The 16,665-nt window shown below is 34.3% G+C and overlaps 1 protein-coding gene across 1 annotated transcript; it reads right to left on the reverse strand.

Moving 5' to 3' along the window:
- Positions 1-11,670: 11,670 nt before the first annotated feature.
- Positions 11,671-16,283, reverse strand: LOC114168417 (G-type lectin S-receptor-like serine/threonine-protein kinase At4g27290). The gene is made up of 7 exons (XM_028053214.2): positions 14,915-16,283; positions 13,821-13,931; positions 13,029-13,165; positions 12,714-12,924; positions 12,391-12,628; positions 12,152-12,302; positions 11,671-12,080 (listed from the first exon to the last, which is right to left on the reverse strand). The coding sequence occupies exons 1-7, from the start codon at positions 16,236-16,238 to the stop codon at positions 11,781-11,783; spliced, it is 2,472 nt and encodes an 823-aa protein (XP_027909015.2). The 5' UTR covers positions 16,239-16,283; the 3' UTR covers positions 11,671-11,780.
- Between the last annotated feature and the right edge of the window lie 382 nt (positions 16,284-16,665).

Below are 16,665 nucleotides of genomic sequence, written 5' to 3' on the forward strand. Positions count from 1 at the left end.
AAAAAATTGAAGTAAACACACATTTAATATATATTTTAATTTGAATATTTATATTTATTTTATATTTTTTTAAAATATTTTTAAATTTTATTAGTTAGGTTTTATTAATATTTACAAATTTTATAAATGTTTTGATTTTCATGAAATTTTATTTGGTATTTTAATTTTAAATGTATGCAATTATAATTTTTTTCTAAATATTTTATATCGAAGAAACATCATTTCTCTTAATATTGAATATTTGATATATTATGTTGTCTTTACCATAATTTTTTATTATTTTATAAATATTAATTAATTAATATTGAAACAAGTAAGAAAACGGTATGTGTATGGGTATGAAAATATACCTATTACACGGTGGGGATGGACATGAGACAAAAGTTTGATACCCATTAGGTTTGAGTATGAGGATGTGATGCATTTTTTCTATGGGGATGGATATAAGACAACAAACTTTGTCCCGTCCTGTTGCCATCCCTACTTGTAAACGCATTAATCTACCGAGTATTCTTTAATACTAAAAGAAATTTTTTATCATAAATGTTATTTTATCTGTTTACTCTTGGTTACAAAGATGTTTTATAAAGACTACAAAAAATACAATTCTACTTTAGAGATTATACTTTCTAGATTTTTATTTACAAAGATTGACAAATTATTGATATATTTTAAAAAAAATTATAAAATTTAGTTATTAATAGATTTGTCAAGGTTTACTATGAAATGGTCAAAGTTCAAAATAAAAAATTTAGTATGGGTACACCTTAGGAAGGAGAGGAAGAATGTAATCTACTATTGTCGTGTGGCACCTGTAGGAACCTTTGAGTCTACTCATTACACTAGTACCTTTATACTAGTACCTTCTGGAAATAGATTCATATACCATCCATTCTATAATTTAACAAGCTCTTTTGTTACTAAAAATCATGAGTGCTAAGGGATTTGCATTTGAACAGGAATGGCTTAATATGTGACATAATAACATTGTTTTATGATTAACTTACCCTTTTCTTGTGTGTTTGTTGGCTTTGCCCTGTCGTGATCGTGTTCATCATGGGAACAAATGTTGATCTAGTGGATGGTGAACCAAAAGTGAGGGACTAGATGCTTAAGAATGCAACATAATCATAACTGCTTTAGATTCATTTATGTTTATAATAAGATATATGTTTAAACCTAGAGAAGTTTATATTTCTAATTGCTATGTAAAGGCTAAGTTTGTTAAATCTTCAAGGTATGTGTTTTGTAAACTCTTATGTATTTGAGATATCTTTATTATTCTTGAAGCATTTGAAAGGAAATTGATTGTTTTTCTTGATTCTTGATATTCATGTCAAATTTTTAAGTGTTATATGAAATTGACGTTGTGTTAAAATCCATTAAGATGCCTCAAAATTGTTGAATAATGCATTAGACGACTAAGTTCAATCCATTAGATGATGTCAAGCTCATTACACAACTCAATATGCAGTAGATGACCTAGTGGGTTAGACGACCTTGGGGTTAGACAACACCACTATGAAGCCTTAGACGACAAATGGCTTTTGAAGAAACAATTTCCTATACTCTTGTTAAACAAGGTCTTCCGCAAAAGGGTGTGGCACATAGAGTTTGGGATTTCACAGAAGGGAAGATTTTGCATATGTTGATTCTTTAAGGGATAGAGGTAAAATGGATGTAAAATCTATGTGGATTGTTAATGAAGCTCATGAACCATCACTTCAAAACATAACGTTCAACACGATGATGTTTGGACAACCATGTTCTTTTTCTGGTTATTAAAGGAGTTGGAGTACTTATTCTTTTATACATTCTTTGTAAATAAATAAGATGACACCTAAAAGGACGATAATTTATTATTTGTCCAAAGTAATCTTCATCTTCTCTGAAGAAACTCCCCAAAATATAAAGAGAAAAACTAAATTGTGCGATATTGTAGGATATGACTTTTTATTAGATGACAATAAAATTGTCAAGATTGCTAGCTTATCTATTGATGATCCAAAATTAGAAGTTGTATTTTTTCAATTAAGGCGAACATATGAGAGTCTAACATTACGATTTACATAAATTTTTCTTTTTTTAACTTTTTTTGTAAATATTTCTCTTGATTTTTTTTAGATTATGAAGCATAATTGCATAATTTTTTTTAGACTATGAACCACAACCTAAATTGGTTATGGATCTACTACATACAATAAGGATGGTCATAGCTCTACCACACAAAACTATCTTTCTTGTTATTGTTCTCATCCCTAATTTACATTTACCAACGACTTTTTTCCCATGGATTACGATCCATCCGTAATATTTCATTAGCGACGACATTACTAACGGATATTGTCGTGTATTTTACCGATGATTTGTATCTGTTGGTTTGTGTATTTTACTAACAGAATTACTGACAGATATTATTTGTTGAATTTACTGACAAAACTAATTAAAATATCGACGGATTTATACGTCGATAATGTCTTCTATGAAATCAAAATTTATAATTCTGATTCCCACCCTCAATTTCATTTCACACCTAAATTTATAGTCAGAGTGAGAAAGTCCAATGCCCACCTTGACTCTGCCAGTCCACACTGAGAACCTGCCACTGCCTTCTCAGAGCTTGCCACTGCCTACTTAGACTACCAACCATGATCTACCGTGAGTATCGTGTTGTGGGTATTCGTGTCCGTGACCTTCTGTCGCTTTCGTGGGCAGCGAAAGCTTACTAGTGTTCTGTCGCGTTGCCTGACCTTTCGATCATCGAGGGACACTGTCATGGTTGTTGCCTAGAGCTTTACTAGAGCTTCACCTCCACAAATCATACCATTGCTTAAGAGCCTCCAACCTTACTCCGTCATTCCACTGCCTCATTGGAGTTCCTCCTCTCCAAATCCATGCACGGAGCTCCATCATTTGATTGGTGAAACAACTTAAGCTTAGGGCTTAAAAGATTGAACATAACCTTGGTGTTGGGATAAATTATGTGTGTGCTATCTACTTTTTATATGCTTTTTTTTTTCTCTGTATTTTTTGCAAAATGCATAAAATGTCTATAGGCTCTATTTAATTTAATCCCCCTCATTCCACCCCTTTTAGAGTCGAATTGCACCTTTAAACCTATTGTCCGTAAGTCTATTATATAACCTAAAGCAACATGCCTCCATCGCACAATAATTAAAAAAGCATTATAAATCAATAAATTTGAAACTAACATAATAAATATAAAACAAATCTTCATTGAAGCTAAAATGCATATATAATAATAATAATAATTATTAGTGTCCTATACCTAGGCAGACCATGGCAAGTACACGACCAAGACCGCCTAGACATAGTCCCACAAAAAGCAGAACCATAAGCAGCCCATGCCACTTACTATAAAGAATAATACCTAATAAGTCGATAACACCTAACTTAGAATGTCGCAAACAAGGCCTCTAGTACCAACATACGCTAACGCAGGGCCTAGGCTAAGCCCAGGCCCATCAAGGACCAAAATATTGGCCCAACCCATAAGAATGGAGGACATAATTAATAACTCTATAAATACATGTGGATCCCAGCAATTAAGAGGTATACTTTCATTAATTCCCTAATCTTAGATTTGACTTTTGCGAGCCTTTTTGCTGACTTGATCGTCGGAGCCCTCTCCGCATGTAACCCCCTAAGGGTTCAGACCGTATACGCTAGCAAATGGCATGTACAAGTCGAGAAGGAGCCATCTCGAGAGGTCAAGGATTGAGGTCAAGCATGCGCAAGACTTGTCCACAGTATTCTCCGCACTACGATAATACAACCTTAGAGTAAACCCCGAAAAGTGCGTATTCGGCGTCGACCGTGGCAAATTCCTAGGCTTCATGCTCACACAACGTGACATTGAACCCAACCCTGAAAAATGCAATGCCATAATTGAAATGCGTAGTCCCAATAATGTCAAAGAAGTCCAACGCCTGATAAGCCGCCTAACCGCCATATCCAGATTTCTCCCAAAACTAGCCGAACAAACCCAACCTATTATCCAGCTACTCAAAAAATCTGCAAAGTTCTCTTGGAACGATGATTGCGAAAAAGTTTTCCAAAATCTTAAAACTACATTTACATCCCCACCCAACCTCCACAAACTAGATACACATCAACCACTCTTGGTATACATCCACGGGGTACGGATACTATAATACCCGTACCTGCCCTGTTAACATGTGGGTATAAAAAATACTTGTACCCGTGGATAGCGGGTATCCATTTTTAATATATGTTTCTTATCCATTGTAGGTTTTATCCACGGATACCCACGAGTACAGATATTTTTGACATCCCTAGTCTACGCCCTTACTTCCAAAACCATCATATCATTGTTAAGACCGATTACCCCATCCAAAAAATCCTCCAAAAAATGACCTTGCTGGACGAATGTCATCTTGGACCGTGGAGCTCTCTGAATTCAACATCTGATACGAACCACACGGCCCCATCAAAGCCCAATGCCTACTTGACTTTGTCAATGACTTATAACACACCTTCGAGGAGGACCAATGGACACTATATGTTGATGGTTCCTCTAATCCAAAAATTAGACTAAAGAGAAACATACGAAAAAGAATTAATGACTTGATTAAGATGTTGATTTATGTAATTTAATTAGGTGATTAAATTATGAAATATGAAATAATTATTATTTGAGTGATTTAAGTTATTTTTGTATTTATGATAATTATTTAAGTGATAAGTTATTGTTTTATTTATTTTTAAATTTTAATATTATACTTAATGTGGATATATGCTTTTATAAACCTGCTGTGCGTGTTATATAGTTTCATTTTTAATGTTTTTTTGTTTTTTTTTTAAAACTTGAAAACCAGTTAAGATTTTGGTTTGTTTTTATTTTTAGTTTTTTTTTTAAATCTTAATTGGAAAGATTTAATTTTAAAATATTAATAGAAAAGATTAGAGATGTTAATTATAGATGAAAAAGATAAGATTTTGAGAAAAGGAGATAAAATACTTTAGGGTTTCTAAAAGGTGGTAGAGGAGGTGGATGAGAGGAGAAAACGAGAGTTTAATAGTAGAAAGAGAGGAACCGTGGAAGAGACTACGAGAGAAAGGATTTGAGGTTGCTAACAAGGTAGGGGAAGCTGAGTTTGTTTTTCTGTGTTGTTTGAAGCTTTACCTTATTTCTTTTCTTTATTTTGTTGATTGGTGCATGAGGTTTTAATGAATATACTTGATATATTCTTCTTCTTTTCCATGGCCTGCATATGTGATTGTTTTCTCTTCATTCACGTTGTTGGAGCAAGTTTTTTGCATGAGATTAACTCTTCTACCTCTCCTTTTTGATTTACGTGAATGTGGTGCAAAGTTATTAGCTTTCCTCTTTCTTCTTTTTGATATCATGCATATTGATGTGGGTACAGTAAATGATTTTATATTTCAATGAGGCCAAGGATTGATCCTGCTTGTACGTAACCTATTTATTTTGGTGCAGCCACCTTTCCTTTTCTTTATCTCGTTTTGCGGCGCTACCCATTTTTCTACACTACACACTTTTCGTAAAATGAAGGTTCCTACTTCGTTAACCGTTGGATCATGCTGAAATTTTAACAACCAATCCTTAACACATAGTTCTTGACTTTGACTGGTCCGATCTTAAATCGGAGCTCTGTAATTAGAGCAGTTTTTATCGCAAGGTCCTTGTAGTTTGGTTGTTGACAGCATTGACCTTTGTTGCTTGTTTGGTTTATAACTTTCTCTATAGTTATTCAATTAAGTTGGTTATTATTGCATCGTATTCTTGATTCAATCATATTTAATTTGAATATAAATACATGATTTTTGGAGTTTTACACAAGCTGTAGTTTATTTCTAAAATCCCAAATCGTTTGTATAATGTGTTGATAAGTTAATGGATTTATGTTATGAAACTTTAATTCCCATGCATGATGTAGTGGTGTGTATTTTGTTGGTAATATATAAATTCTCATGTGTAGCATGTTGGGAGTGTTTGCCTTGCTTGAAAGCTCTTGGTGGAATTTAATGAACATGTGATGCTATGTTTGGTTTAATATGATTGTTTGGATTTGGGGTTTGTGTGTTCAAACCAAGGTTGGATTGTGATCATAAAGTTTCCGTGTTAATTGAATGCAACGTTGAGTATTATTGGACATGTTTTATTTACGAATGTCTTTTATGAATATCATTATTTTTGGTTAACTTACCCCTATTTGTTTGTGTGTTTGTTGTATGTGCGATGATCGTATAACGTGTGTGTTATACGGGAGCAGATGCTATTGCAGATAATCTTGGCATAGAGTAGATCGACGAGAGGCTGGGGTGAACTCGGGAAATTTTATAATTTATTTAGTTGTTTTAAATCAGATATTAAAATATATGTAATTTTATTTTTTCCGCAATTGATATTGGAAGTTTTTGAAAAAGTGACGTTTGAAATTATGTAATTTAAATTAAATTAAAAGTTTTTTTATTAGTATATTTTCAATGATAATATTTTTTCATCAAATGCGTTCGTTTTCTAACTATCCGTGACATCCCAAAATTGGGGTGTTAAACTGAGTACCACATACTATCATAATTGACAATGGTTGACAATTCATAGATAAAGAACTCGCTAAATTTTACACCGGTCTTGGAATCAAACACATCACCAGCTCCATAGAACACCCACAAACCAATGGCCAAGCTGAAGCTGCCAACAAGGTAATACTAGTTGAGTTGCGAAAATGATTAAATGGCGCGAAAGGACGCTAGCTAGAAGATTTGTTGGAAATATTATGGGCCTACAAATGCACCCCACAATCCGCCACTAACGAATCCCCCTTTAGCTTGGTCAACGACGCAGAAGCAATGATATTGGTTGAAATTGGTGAACCTTCCCTACACCGTCAAATATATGACCCAAACGAGAATCGACATAATCTATGCACCCACCTAGACTTATTAACTGAGTTGAGAGACAAAGCGCAAATCTGAAACATAACGGTTAAACAAAGGGCGGCCAGGAAATATAACTCGAACATATATCCGCAGTCATTCGTCAAAGGAGACCTAGTCTAGAGGATGACTAGTAATGCAAGAAAGAAGGACGGCAAATTCTCAGCCAACTGGGACGGACCATATCGAATACAAGACGATGCAGGAGGAGGCGCTTACAAACTCAAGCAACTATCAGGAGAAGAGATACCGAACACGTGGAATGTATCTCACATAAAATTTTACTTTAGTTCGCCTAATCAATGTAATGAATACTTGTAACCCTAGGTGTACTCTCTTTCCTCACCTGGCATTTTTTCCCTAAGGAGGGTTTTGGCCAGAGAGTTTTTAACGAGGCATCCCAAACTTCATGAATAAAACAAAGGGTTCTTCATCCTATACTCAGCAAACTTATCTGGTTAAATTTCTTAAGTTTCCCACCACTTAGCATAAGTAAGCAGCCTAGGTCGACCACTGCTTATCTTGTTAAATTTATTAAAGTTCCCCACCACTTACCACAAGTAAGCGACCTGGGTCGAACACTGCTTATCTTGTTAAAATTATTAAAGTTCCCCACCACTTACCACAAGTAAGCGGCCTGGATCGAACACTACTTATCTGGTTAAATTCCCTACCATTTACTACAAGTAAGTGGCCTAGGTCGAACACTGCTTATCTTGTTAAATTTATTAAAGTTCCCCACCACTTACCACCATAACCATCAATGTGCTCCAGGATAATGCAACCCTTAAGATCTTCCAGCTCAGTCTCCAGACCGCCATGTTTTTCCTTCAGTTTGTCATAATCGGCTTTGAGATCTACAATCCTTTCCTTTAGCTTTTTCTCAAATTCTAAACATTGCACCTTCCAGGTCCCTTATCTTTTCCTCTCCTCCAGCCACTCCTCCCTCTCCTTCTTCCAAGTCGCTTTCTCTTCAACATGCTTGGCAACTTGGACTTGTAGCTCCTCCATTTTGGACCGATTACCCTCCTTCAACTCTCTATGATACAAAGTACCCACTCCGCGTCCCAAAATCAAGGCTTTTCTATTAAACTCTAACATAGCCTTAATCATGGCATTCAACTCCATGTTGTCAATAGAATTGACCAAAGACTCCGATAAGTTAATCTCAATATCACGTCGAACAGTAGTCTCTAGCAACTCAAAAAGCCCAGCCTTGGGTTTCTTCGCACCAGCAGAGGATCCCGGCCCCAACAAGGCAGCCTTTACCCTCTTCACGTCCTTGCCCCCGCCTTGCTTAGCGGGCACCTCCGCTTTCCTCTTGGACCCCCCATGTACATGAACTTCCACCAAGGGATCTTGTAGATTTGGAACTTTAGTATTCCCAGCAGCCCTGACCTTCGCCACTTTCTCCTTGCGAAGAGCTTGAAAGAGATTCAAATTTTTCTTGCCGACTTGTGCCATATGACCTACAACAATAACAACAACGCCGATTAGTTAACTCAAACACACCTTACCATATAAATACAAAAAGATACCTTCTATATCAACAATAGGGTGTATCGAATTATAAACCCTAATTAAGCCCTTAGTGGGCATCTTCTTACAATTAAACTTCGTTAGGGTATCCACCACCTCCTTATCCACCAATGACAACTTCTCCCTCTTCATATCCTTATACTGCCAAGGGTTATTGGTCCAACTGAAGGGGAACTTGGTGGTCCTATCATCAGTATAGAAATATGAACGCTTAGGCTCCTTCACCACAACCTTGAAAACCATCTTTAAAATGATTAAACGACTGGGTAAATGCATCCAGCCCACTTATCCCTAGCCGACTTATTAGCGACAACCATGTTGTTGGACTTCTTGGTCATGTATCGTAGAAATATAAAAATGATCGTGGGGATGGCTGTAGATACAACGATCGGCACAAAACCTGGAAAGCCTCAAATATGCCCAACTATTTGGATGCAACAGAGTAGAGGCAACGTTTAGCAAGTGCAATACCCCCATTGTGAAATCATCGAAAGGCAACCTCACATACAACTGGGAGAAATGACACATATACATATAGAAAAACTCTTCTGAAGCTCCCTCTTTGTCGTGGCAAACGCAATCAATAACGCTTACCCTCTCCAAAGCCAGTATGTTTCGACTTATATTCCTCTCTAGGTAGGTATACAATTAAGCCACGACTTCAGCAAACGAGACCATCTGAACAAGGAGTGTTGAGTCCGCACATCCTTAGCCACCCATTCATACCTAGCCTTTGCCAGCCAGCTACTTTCTGCCACCTCTTTTGGTAGATCCTCCCTCGTTTCAGTAATCGTCTCCATTGGGATCCTCCCTACACCAACCAATTGACCACCACTCCCTCTATCTAACCAACTACTCCCATCTTCCCCTGAACGCTCACTCCCACTACCCGAACTAGATAATGACACACTACCACTAGCACTACCAATTGACATACCTTTTTTGAGATACTAAGATGATGGCAGAGATAAAGAATGTATCGGACAGATCTCACGCACACAAATAACTTCTCTCAAACTTCTTGCAAATGAACCAAGGTGAACAAATTTCCCTCATCAATTGTATTTATAACCAGGATCTAAATCACTACAACTTTTCCCGTCAAAAGCAACAATCATATGAAGCGTCACAATGAATGCAAAACGTCACAACACTTGAAACGGCGGTGCAAATCCCTCTGAATAGACCTCTGACATCTGGCACCCTTTCACCTACCGTCGCTTTTTATGCCTTAGTCTTAACACTGTTCATAACACTTAAAGATTGGGAGGCTACCATACTGTACCTCGACAATAAGTAATTTTTCTTGCTCTGAACTACATGAACCATGAACCATAACATCATGGCAATTTGCATCGTCCGAATGCACCACAGCGGACAGATATTGTAGCTGACAGTACCACTCATCACCTACACAAAACTCATACACTTCTAAGCCTTTGACGCCACACCTGTTCCGGCAAGGACTGATGGTTTGGTGTACTATACCTAGGCAGACCAACGCAAGTACATGGCCAAGACCGCCTAGACATAGTCCCACAAAAAGTAGAACCACATAAGCAGCCCAGGCCGCTTACTGCAAAGAATAATACATAAAAAGTTGATAACACCTAACTTAGAATGTCGCAAACAAGGCCCCTAGTACCAACATATGCTAACGTAGGGCCTGGGCTAAGCCCAGACCCATTTAGGACCCAAATATTGGCCCAACCCATAAGAATGAAGGACATAATTAATAACTTTATAAACACACGTGGACCCCAGCAATTAAGAGGTACACTTTCATTAATTCCCTAATATGAGATTTGACTTTTGAGAGCCTTTTTGCTAACTTGATCGTCGGAGCCCTCTCCGTAGGTAACCCCCTAATGGTTCAGACCGTATACGCTAGCAGATGGCATGTACAAGTCGAGAAGGAGCCGGCTCGAGAGGTCAAGGATTGAGGTAGGGCATTATTTGTGTTCCCTAATATCTCTTATTTGTCTCCACAAGAACAATTAGGTATAATTACTTATTTGGTTCCCTAATTTTTTGGTTTAGTGCAATTTGGTCCCCTTATTATTGGTTGTTTCAATTTAGTACCCCAATTATTTAAAAAGATTCAATTTGGTCATTTCTGTTAAGTTAGAGTTAACATCGTGTCCGTACAGGACATGTGTCAAGCCGTGAAATTTTTTTATTTTTTTAATTTTAATTTTTTTTCTTAAAATTTATAATCTACCACATATGAGGTTATTGTCGTGCCACGTGGCAGTTTATCGTCATAACACGTGCTAGTGGTAATAGTTGATTTCAATTTAGTCCTCTATTTTAAATTTTTAGTTTAATTTAGTATCTCTAATTTTTAAAACGATCTAATTTTATCCTCTCCAATTTGAGACCAAATTAGTAAATAAACTTAATTACAACTTATATATACATGTTACAATAATATTGTTTTAATATATACATCGAATCACTTCACCTAAATACTCAAATTATTTTATTTTTTACATTTTACCTTTGTAATTTATTACACTTGAAATTTTTTACACTTCTAAAAAATAAAATAATTTTAATATTTAGGAGGTGTAGTGATTTAATGTATAAATTCAAAACAATTATTTTAACATGTATATATAAGTTATAATTAAACTTATTTACTAATTTGGTCCCAAATTGGAAAGGACAAAATTGGATCGTTTTAAAGAATTGGGTACTAAATTGAACCAAAAATTTAAATAAATGACTAAATTGAAAACAACTATTATCACTACCACGTGTCATGACTGTAAACTACCATGTGACAGACAGTAACCTGACATGTGGCAGATTATAATTTTAAAAAAAATAAATAAAAATTAAAAAAATTAAAAAATTTCACAACTTGACAGGTTTCCTGTACGGAAACGGTGTTAACTCCAATTTACAACTCAACAGAGAGGACCAAATCGAACAATTTTAAATAATTGGGGTACTAAATTGAACCAATCAATAATAAGGGGAACAAATTGAACTAAACCAAAAAATTAGGAGATCAAATCAGTAATTATACCTAATTATTATTATTATTATAACTATCATTATCATTATTATAATATATAATAATAATAATTATTATTTTTTTATTATTATTATTATAATAATAATAATAATAATTATTAATACTATTATTATAAAAGATAAAGACATATAAGAAGAAGATGATTATTGAAACTTTGTACCAAGATTTTATTTTGTTTTCAGTACAATAAACCTTGGTGACCCAAAACTTTACGATTGGTATTGGTGTCTAAGATAAGAATCAAATCAATTTCTTATCTTGGTTCCATCTCTGAAATAGTTACTTCATTTGTTGGACAATACATATTTTGTCCTACATCTTCCTCAACTAAAACCCTTTCCATTAAGAAAACAGGTTTTTCTGGTTGTGGTAAAGTACTTTCACTCGTTAACATTGTAAGTACTGAAGTCATATTCGGTCTATCATTAGGTTGATGTTGTATACATAAAAGACCAATATGAATACAACGTAAGGCTTCCGATAGAATGTATGAGTCCCTTAAACAAGTATCGATGAATTCAATTGGGATGCTCTCTTTCCAACACCGCCATGCCTACAACAATGCAAAGTAATTAACAAAATCCAATTCATTACCTATAAATTGAACTTACTTTCAATACTTACATGTTCAATAAGGTTATAGTTGTGGATTGAGTAGGAAAATCCTTTATTTTTCTTTCCACTTAAAACCTCTAATAATAAAACCCCAAAGCTATAAACATCAGATTTGACCGAGAATACTCCACCAATTGCATATTCAGGAGCCATATAACCACTGAAAGAAATAATCACATGTAAATTATTTTTAGATATGATTTGTGATAAATATCAACTTTCATAGAAAAAAAAAATTAATTACTTACTATGTACCCACAACTCTCCTTGTATTCCCTTCAATCTGATCACCTCTACCTCCTCTTGCTAATCCAAAATCAGAAATCTTTGGATTCATATCATCGTCTAATAAGATATTGCTTGATTTTAAATCTCTATGTATGATTCTTAATCTAGAATCTTGATGAAGATAAAGGAGTCCTCGAGCAATTCCAGTTATAATATTTAATCGTGTAGACCAATCTAAGAGCTTGCTTTGAGAGTTATCTGTCATTGATATTTTTGTTACCTTTAATTAGTCAATAAATATATGAATGAAAAAGAGAGTCAAAAGTTTAAGAAAATCACTAACCAAAAAGAAAGAAGTTTAAGCTTTTGTTTGGCATGTATTCATAAATGAGCAATTTTTCTTGTTCTTCAATGCAATATCCAAGTACTTTGACAAGATTCCGATGTTGAAGTTTGGAACAAAATATAACTTCATTCTTAAATTCCTTGAGTCCTTGTGCGGATGTATCAGAGAGCCTTTTCACTGCAATATTCTTTCCATCTGATAATGTCCCCTTAATAAAATAAAATTTACAAAATAAGTTAAATTGCATATAAAGAAGTAAACCTATGTTCTATTTTCTTGACTATATGGTAAAGAAGATCGTTGCATACATACTTTGTATACAGGACCAAAACCACCTTGGCCAAGCATGTGGTCATCTGAGAAGTCATTAGTAGCACATGCTATTGTATCAAAATCAAACAAAGGTAGCTCTAGATCATCTTCACTCCCGTTTATCTTTGCTTTTTTATCTGTTTCATTTGAAATGTGTTTAGCATCACATTTTATAAGTATTTTTCTGTGCTTTATCTCAAAAGAGGTTACATTATTAAAAAGATATTACATTACTTGATTTGTTTTTTTTTTCCAAATTTTCTATAAAAAAATGTGAAAAAATATTTTTTTTTTCTATAAACTTTGTAAAGTATCACGAAATATTCGTAAAATCTTTATACAATATGATGTTACATGTCCTTTAAATTTTTGTTTTACTGAACTATTTATACCTATGAAAATTGTATACCCCTTTGTTGTTAGAAAAAAAGTAAATTGAAGGGTATTCAATAGATAATATTACAAAATAAAGAGAAAATCTGAATATGAAAGAAACCATAATTTGTGTCTCGACGTGTTATTTGTTGAATGAGTAAGTAATTATTATAGAATTTTTTTTATATATCAGATTTATCTATGATAATAATAAGTAGAAAATTTAACACGCTATAAAGCAAAGTGATGTTACATAATATATATATATATATATATATATATATATATATATATATATATATATATATATATATATATATATATATATATATATATATATATATAAAATGTTTAAATATGTAAACTATTTAGATAAACATAATAATATGAAATTGGAATCAGATAAAGAAAGTTTACCTTTATCTTTTCTTCTCTGGTAAAGGAATGTGAATATTACAAGCACCGCAAGAATTAATGAAACTGAGCTTATGACCCCAATCACCACTTTCTTTGAATCATTTTTATTTTCTTCACAAAGAAATGAAAGAAATAGACATTGTAATTGAAATAAATAAATAAAATTGAGAAACACACGATATAGGATAAAATTTAAATTAGAAGTGGGTTTCAGGTTAGTTTTTTAAGTTTTAAAATAGTTAATCTTTAAGCGTTTGCCGTATTAGACATATATTCTTCGTTTAATTTGTTTAGGTGTTAAATTTAGTTGACTTCATATATTCTTAAGAACAAACACCGAAATTCTATCATAGCCTGTAATTTTATAATCTATACCAGTACAAACATATCTATATGTCTACAATATTTTAATGATAATAAAAAATATAATTAAGAAATTTAAAACACAGCTACCAAATCTTAAGAGAAAATTATAATAAAATAAAAATTATAACAATTAAGTTTCTATTAAATATTTTCATTAGATCAACTTGCTCTTAAAAAAAGAAACAGTTTGATTAAAACTAAAAAAAATCGAGGTTATTTACAAGAGAATTGAAAAAATTGAAAAGAAAATTAACAAATTAATCATGACATAAACTGAAAATAATATTCACATTATTATATTAATAACAAAAGTCAACAAAAGTTATTTTATATTTATATAATCATTCCTCTGTATCCTCAGTGAATACTAGATTTATAATTTTTTTAATACATCCCTTCAAAGCCTAGCATTACTTAGGGGAGCAACTTGATAGCATATTATAAAGATCTAATTAACTTGACTCCAGATAAGTATTTCTGTGAAATAGAATCTTGTTTAGTTACATACTAATTAGTGTTTTATTATGGGAGAAGTTGACTCTACAACCTACCATCTATTCTAAACTCACTCAATCAACTAGTAACTTCCGAACGTTAGTGAAGCTAATTAAACCAACAATCTCTCTTGCTCTGGATTTTAACACCATTCCTAAGGTTATTTCTCCCATGAATTGTAACATATTGTAATTTCTATTTAACCAAAAGAAAACAAAAGTAAGATCGCTTACCAATTTTGGAGATATCCAATCTGACATATAGATCTTGCCCTGCATCAGGAAGCAATCTCAAATCCAATAGATCACCGAACCAGATGATGCAACCGCTGTAACCACTTCCATTTTCAGTGATATCCGAATTAGCATAAGCCGTGCACGAACAATTCGCCCAACACTTAGCCTTGCATTCATCAATTGTCATAGTTCGATTCATCCACGATGTTTTAGTGTCGGGAATCTTCATGTTACTGACCTTAACGAAGCCGTCTTTGTTCTTCACCCTACACCTCCACGTATCAGTGCTATTCACGCACCCTTCATTCCAAATCTTTGCACTCCACTTTTCCGGCGATTTTGGCCGAAACCCTCGTAAACACTCGCAAGTTGAAGTGTTACCCGCGACTGCACAGTACCCGAAAGAGCCACAGTAGTTATAGCCGCAAAAACCGTCTCTGGGGATAACTAAATCAAGCCTCCAGTTTTGATTATCTTCGTCCCAAATGAAACGCAGAAGAGCGTTAGCCGTTTGGTTAATCACCGTTCTCAGAAGCATCGAACTATTTCGCGGAAAAACTTGGTAATAACTTTCCCTAGGATTGTCAACGAAGTTGATATTCACCAATGGACGACGCTTCAATGCCGGTGTGGCGCTGAATCGAAATCCACTCCAAGGGCCACTTCGGTAGGACACTGATGAACCGTTCCAAATTTGCATTTCTGGGATGTTGCCTCTTGAAACTCCATAAGAATAATGACCAGAAGATGGGTCTTCCCAATTGTTCCAAGAAGTGATGAATCTGTTGAGACCTGTTGCTACTTCCCACCCTAGCTTCATTCCTGGTAAAAGTGTGTCCGAAGGATAGTCAAAGCTTTGCCACAAGTAGTTTTCAGAATTATTGTCGTTTTCATCTTTAAGGACAAAGTTCCCGGTTTCCAATAGCCGTGCTACGGCGTTGACCGATTTAGATTTTGTTGTTGCATTTGTTGACCAGTGAACGGTGTTGTTGCTGCTGAGAAGAACCAGGTTTCCTTCTTTGGTTAAGGTTAACTCGGTGGAGTTGTTTCTGTTCATGGTATTATTGATTGGATTGTTGCGGTTGGCAACCCAAACAATGGTTTTTTGTGGGATGTTTTTGAACCATATTCCTAGGTAGAGGTTTGTTGAAGTACCTAGGCTGAAGAAACCTAACTCGAAGGTTCCTCCCTCAGAAACCAAGTTGGTTCCATAGATAAGTGGCTGAAGCTGAGTGATGGTGTTGGTTTCAGATGAAATTTTTGATGAGAGGAGAAACAGACTGGCTATGATGACAAGCGTGGAAGGTAGTGGAATTGCCATTGTGTTAATTGCTGCACATGAAGGCACGATAGTTGAGGGAATAAGTAGTTTATTGTGGAATTTTTTGACTAAATATGAAAATGAAAAATATCTTTTCATAACTCTCTTTTTCAGATACATCTACCTCATAACTACCTTTATTTATAAAATATTATATTACAATAATAATCATAAATGTAAATTAAATATCATAATAAAATAATAATTTCCAGAGTTGTGTAGTGGTGGGAAGAAATGAATTTCATCTCGTATGAAAATGGTACAGCCTCATGTTTGTTATCTTCCCTGTGCATCAGTTGACTTGATCAAAATATGTTATTTAAAATGGTCCTGAACGGCGTTTTGAGCCGCCAGTGAAGTTCACATCAATCACATCCGCACAATCAATTGTTGTACAAGTAGTTGAAATTACATACTCAATTATTTC

The sequence above is a fragment of the Vigna unguiculata genome, chromosome 11 (assembly GCF_037176805.1).
Source record: "Vigna unguiculata cultivar grain cowpea cultivar isolate G323 ecotype 2 chromosome 11, ASM3717680v1, whole genome shotgun sequence".
Taxonomy (NCBI): Eukaryota; Viridiplantae; Streptophyta; class Magnoliopsida; order Fabales; family Fabaceae; genus Vigna; species Vigna unguiculata.

Coding starts and splice junctions, on each gene's coding strand:
- LOC114168417 (XM_028053214.2), bottom strand. CDS start 16,238: ATGGCAATTCCACTACCTTCCACGCTTGTCATCATAGCCAGTCTGTTT. Junction 13,932..14,914: donor ATTGGATATCTCCAAAATTG/GTAAGCGATCTT, acceptor TTCTTTGTGAAG/AAAATAAAAATGATTCAAAG. Junction 13,166..13,820: donor CCAGAGAAGAAAAGATAAAG/GTAAACTTTCTT, acceptor CAAATGAAACAG/ATAAAAAAGCAAAGATAAAC.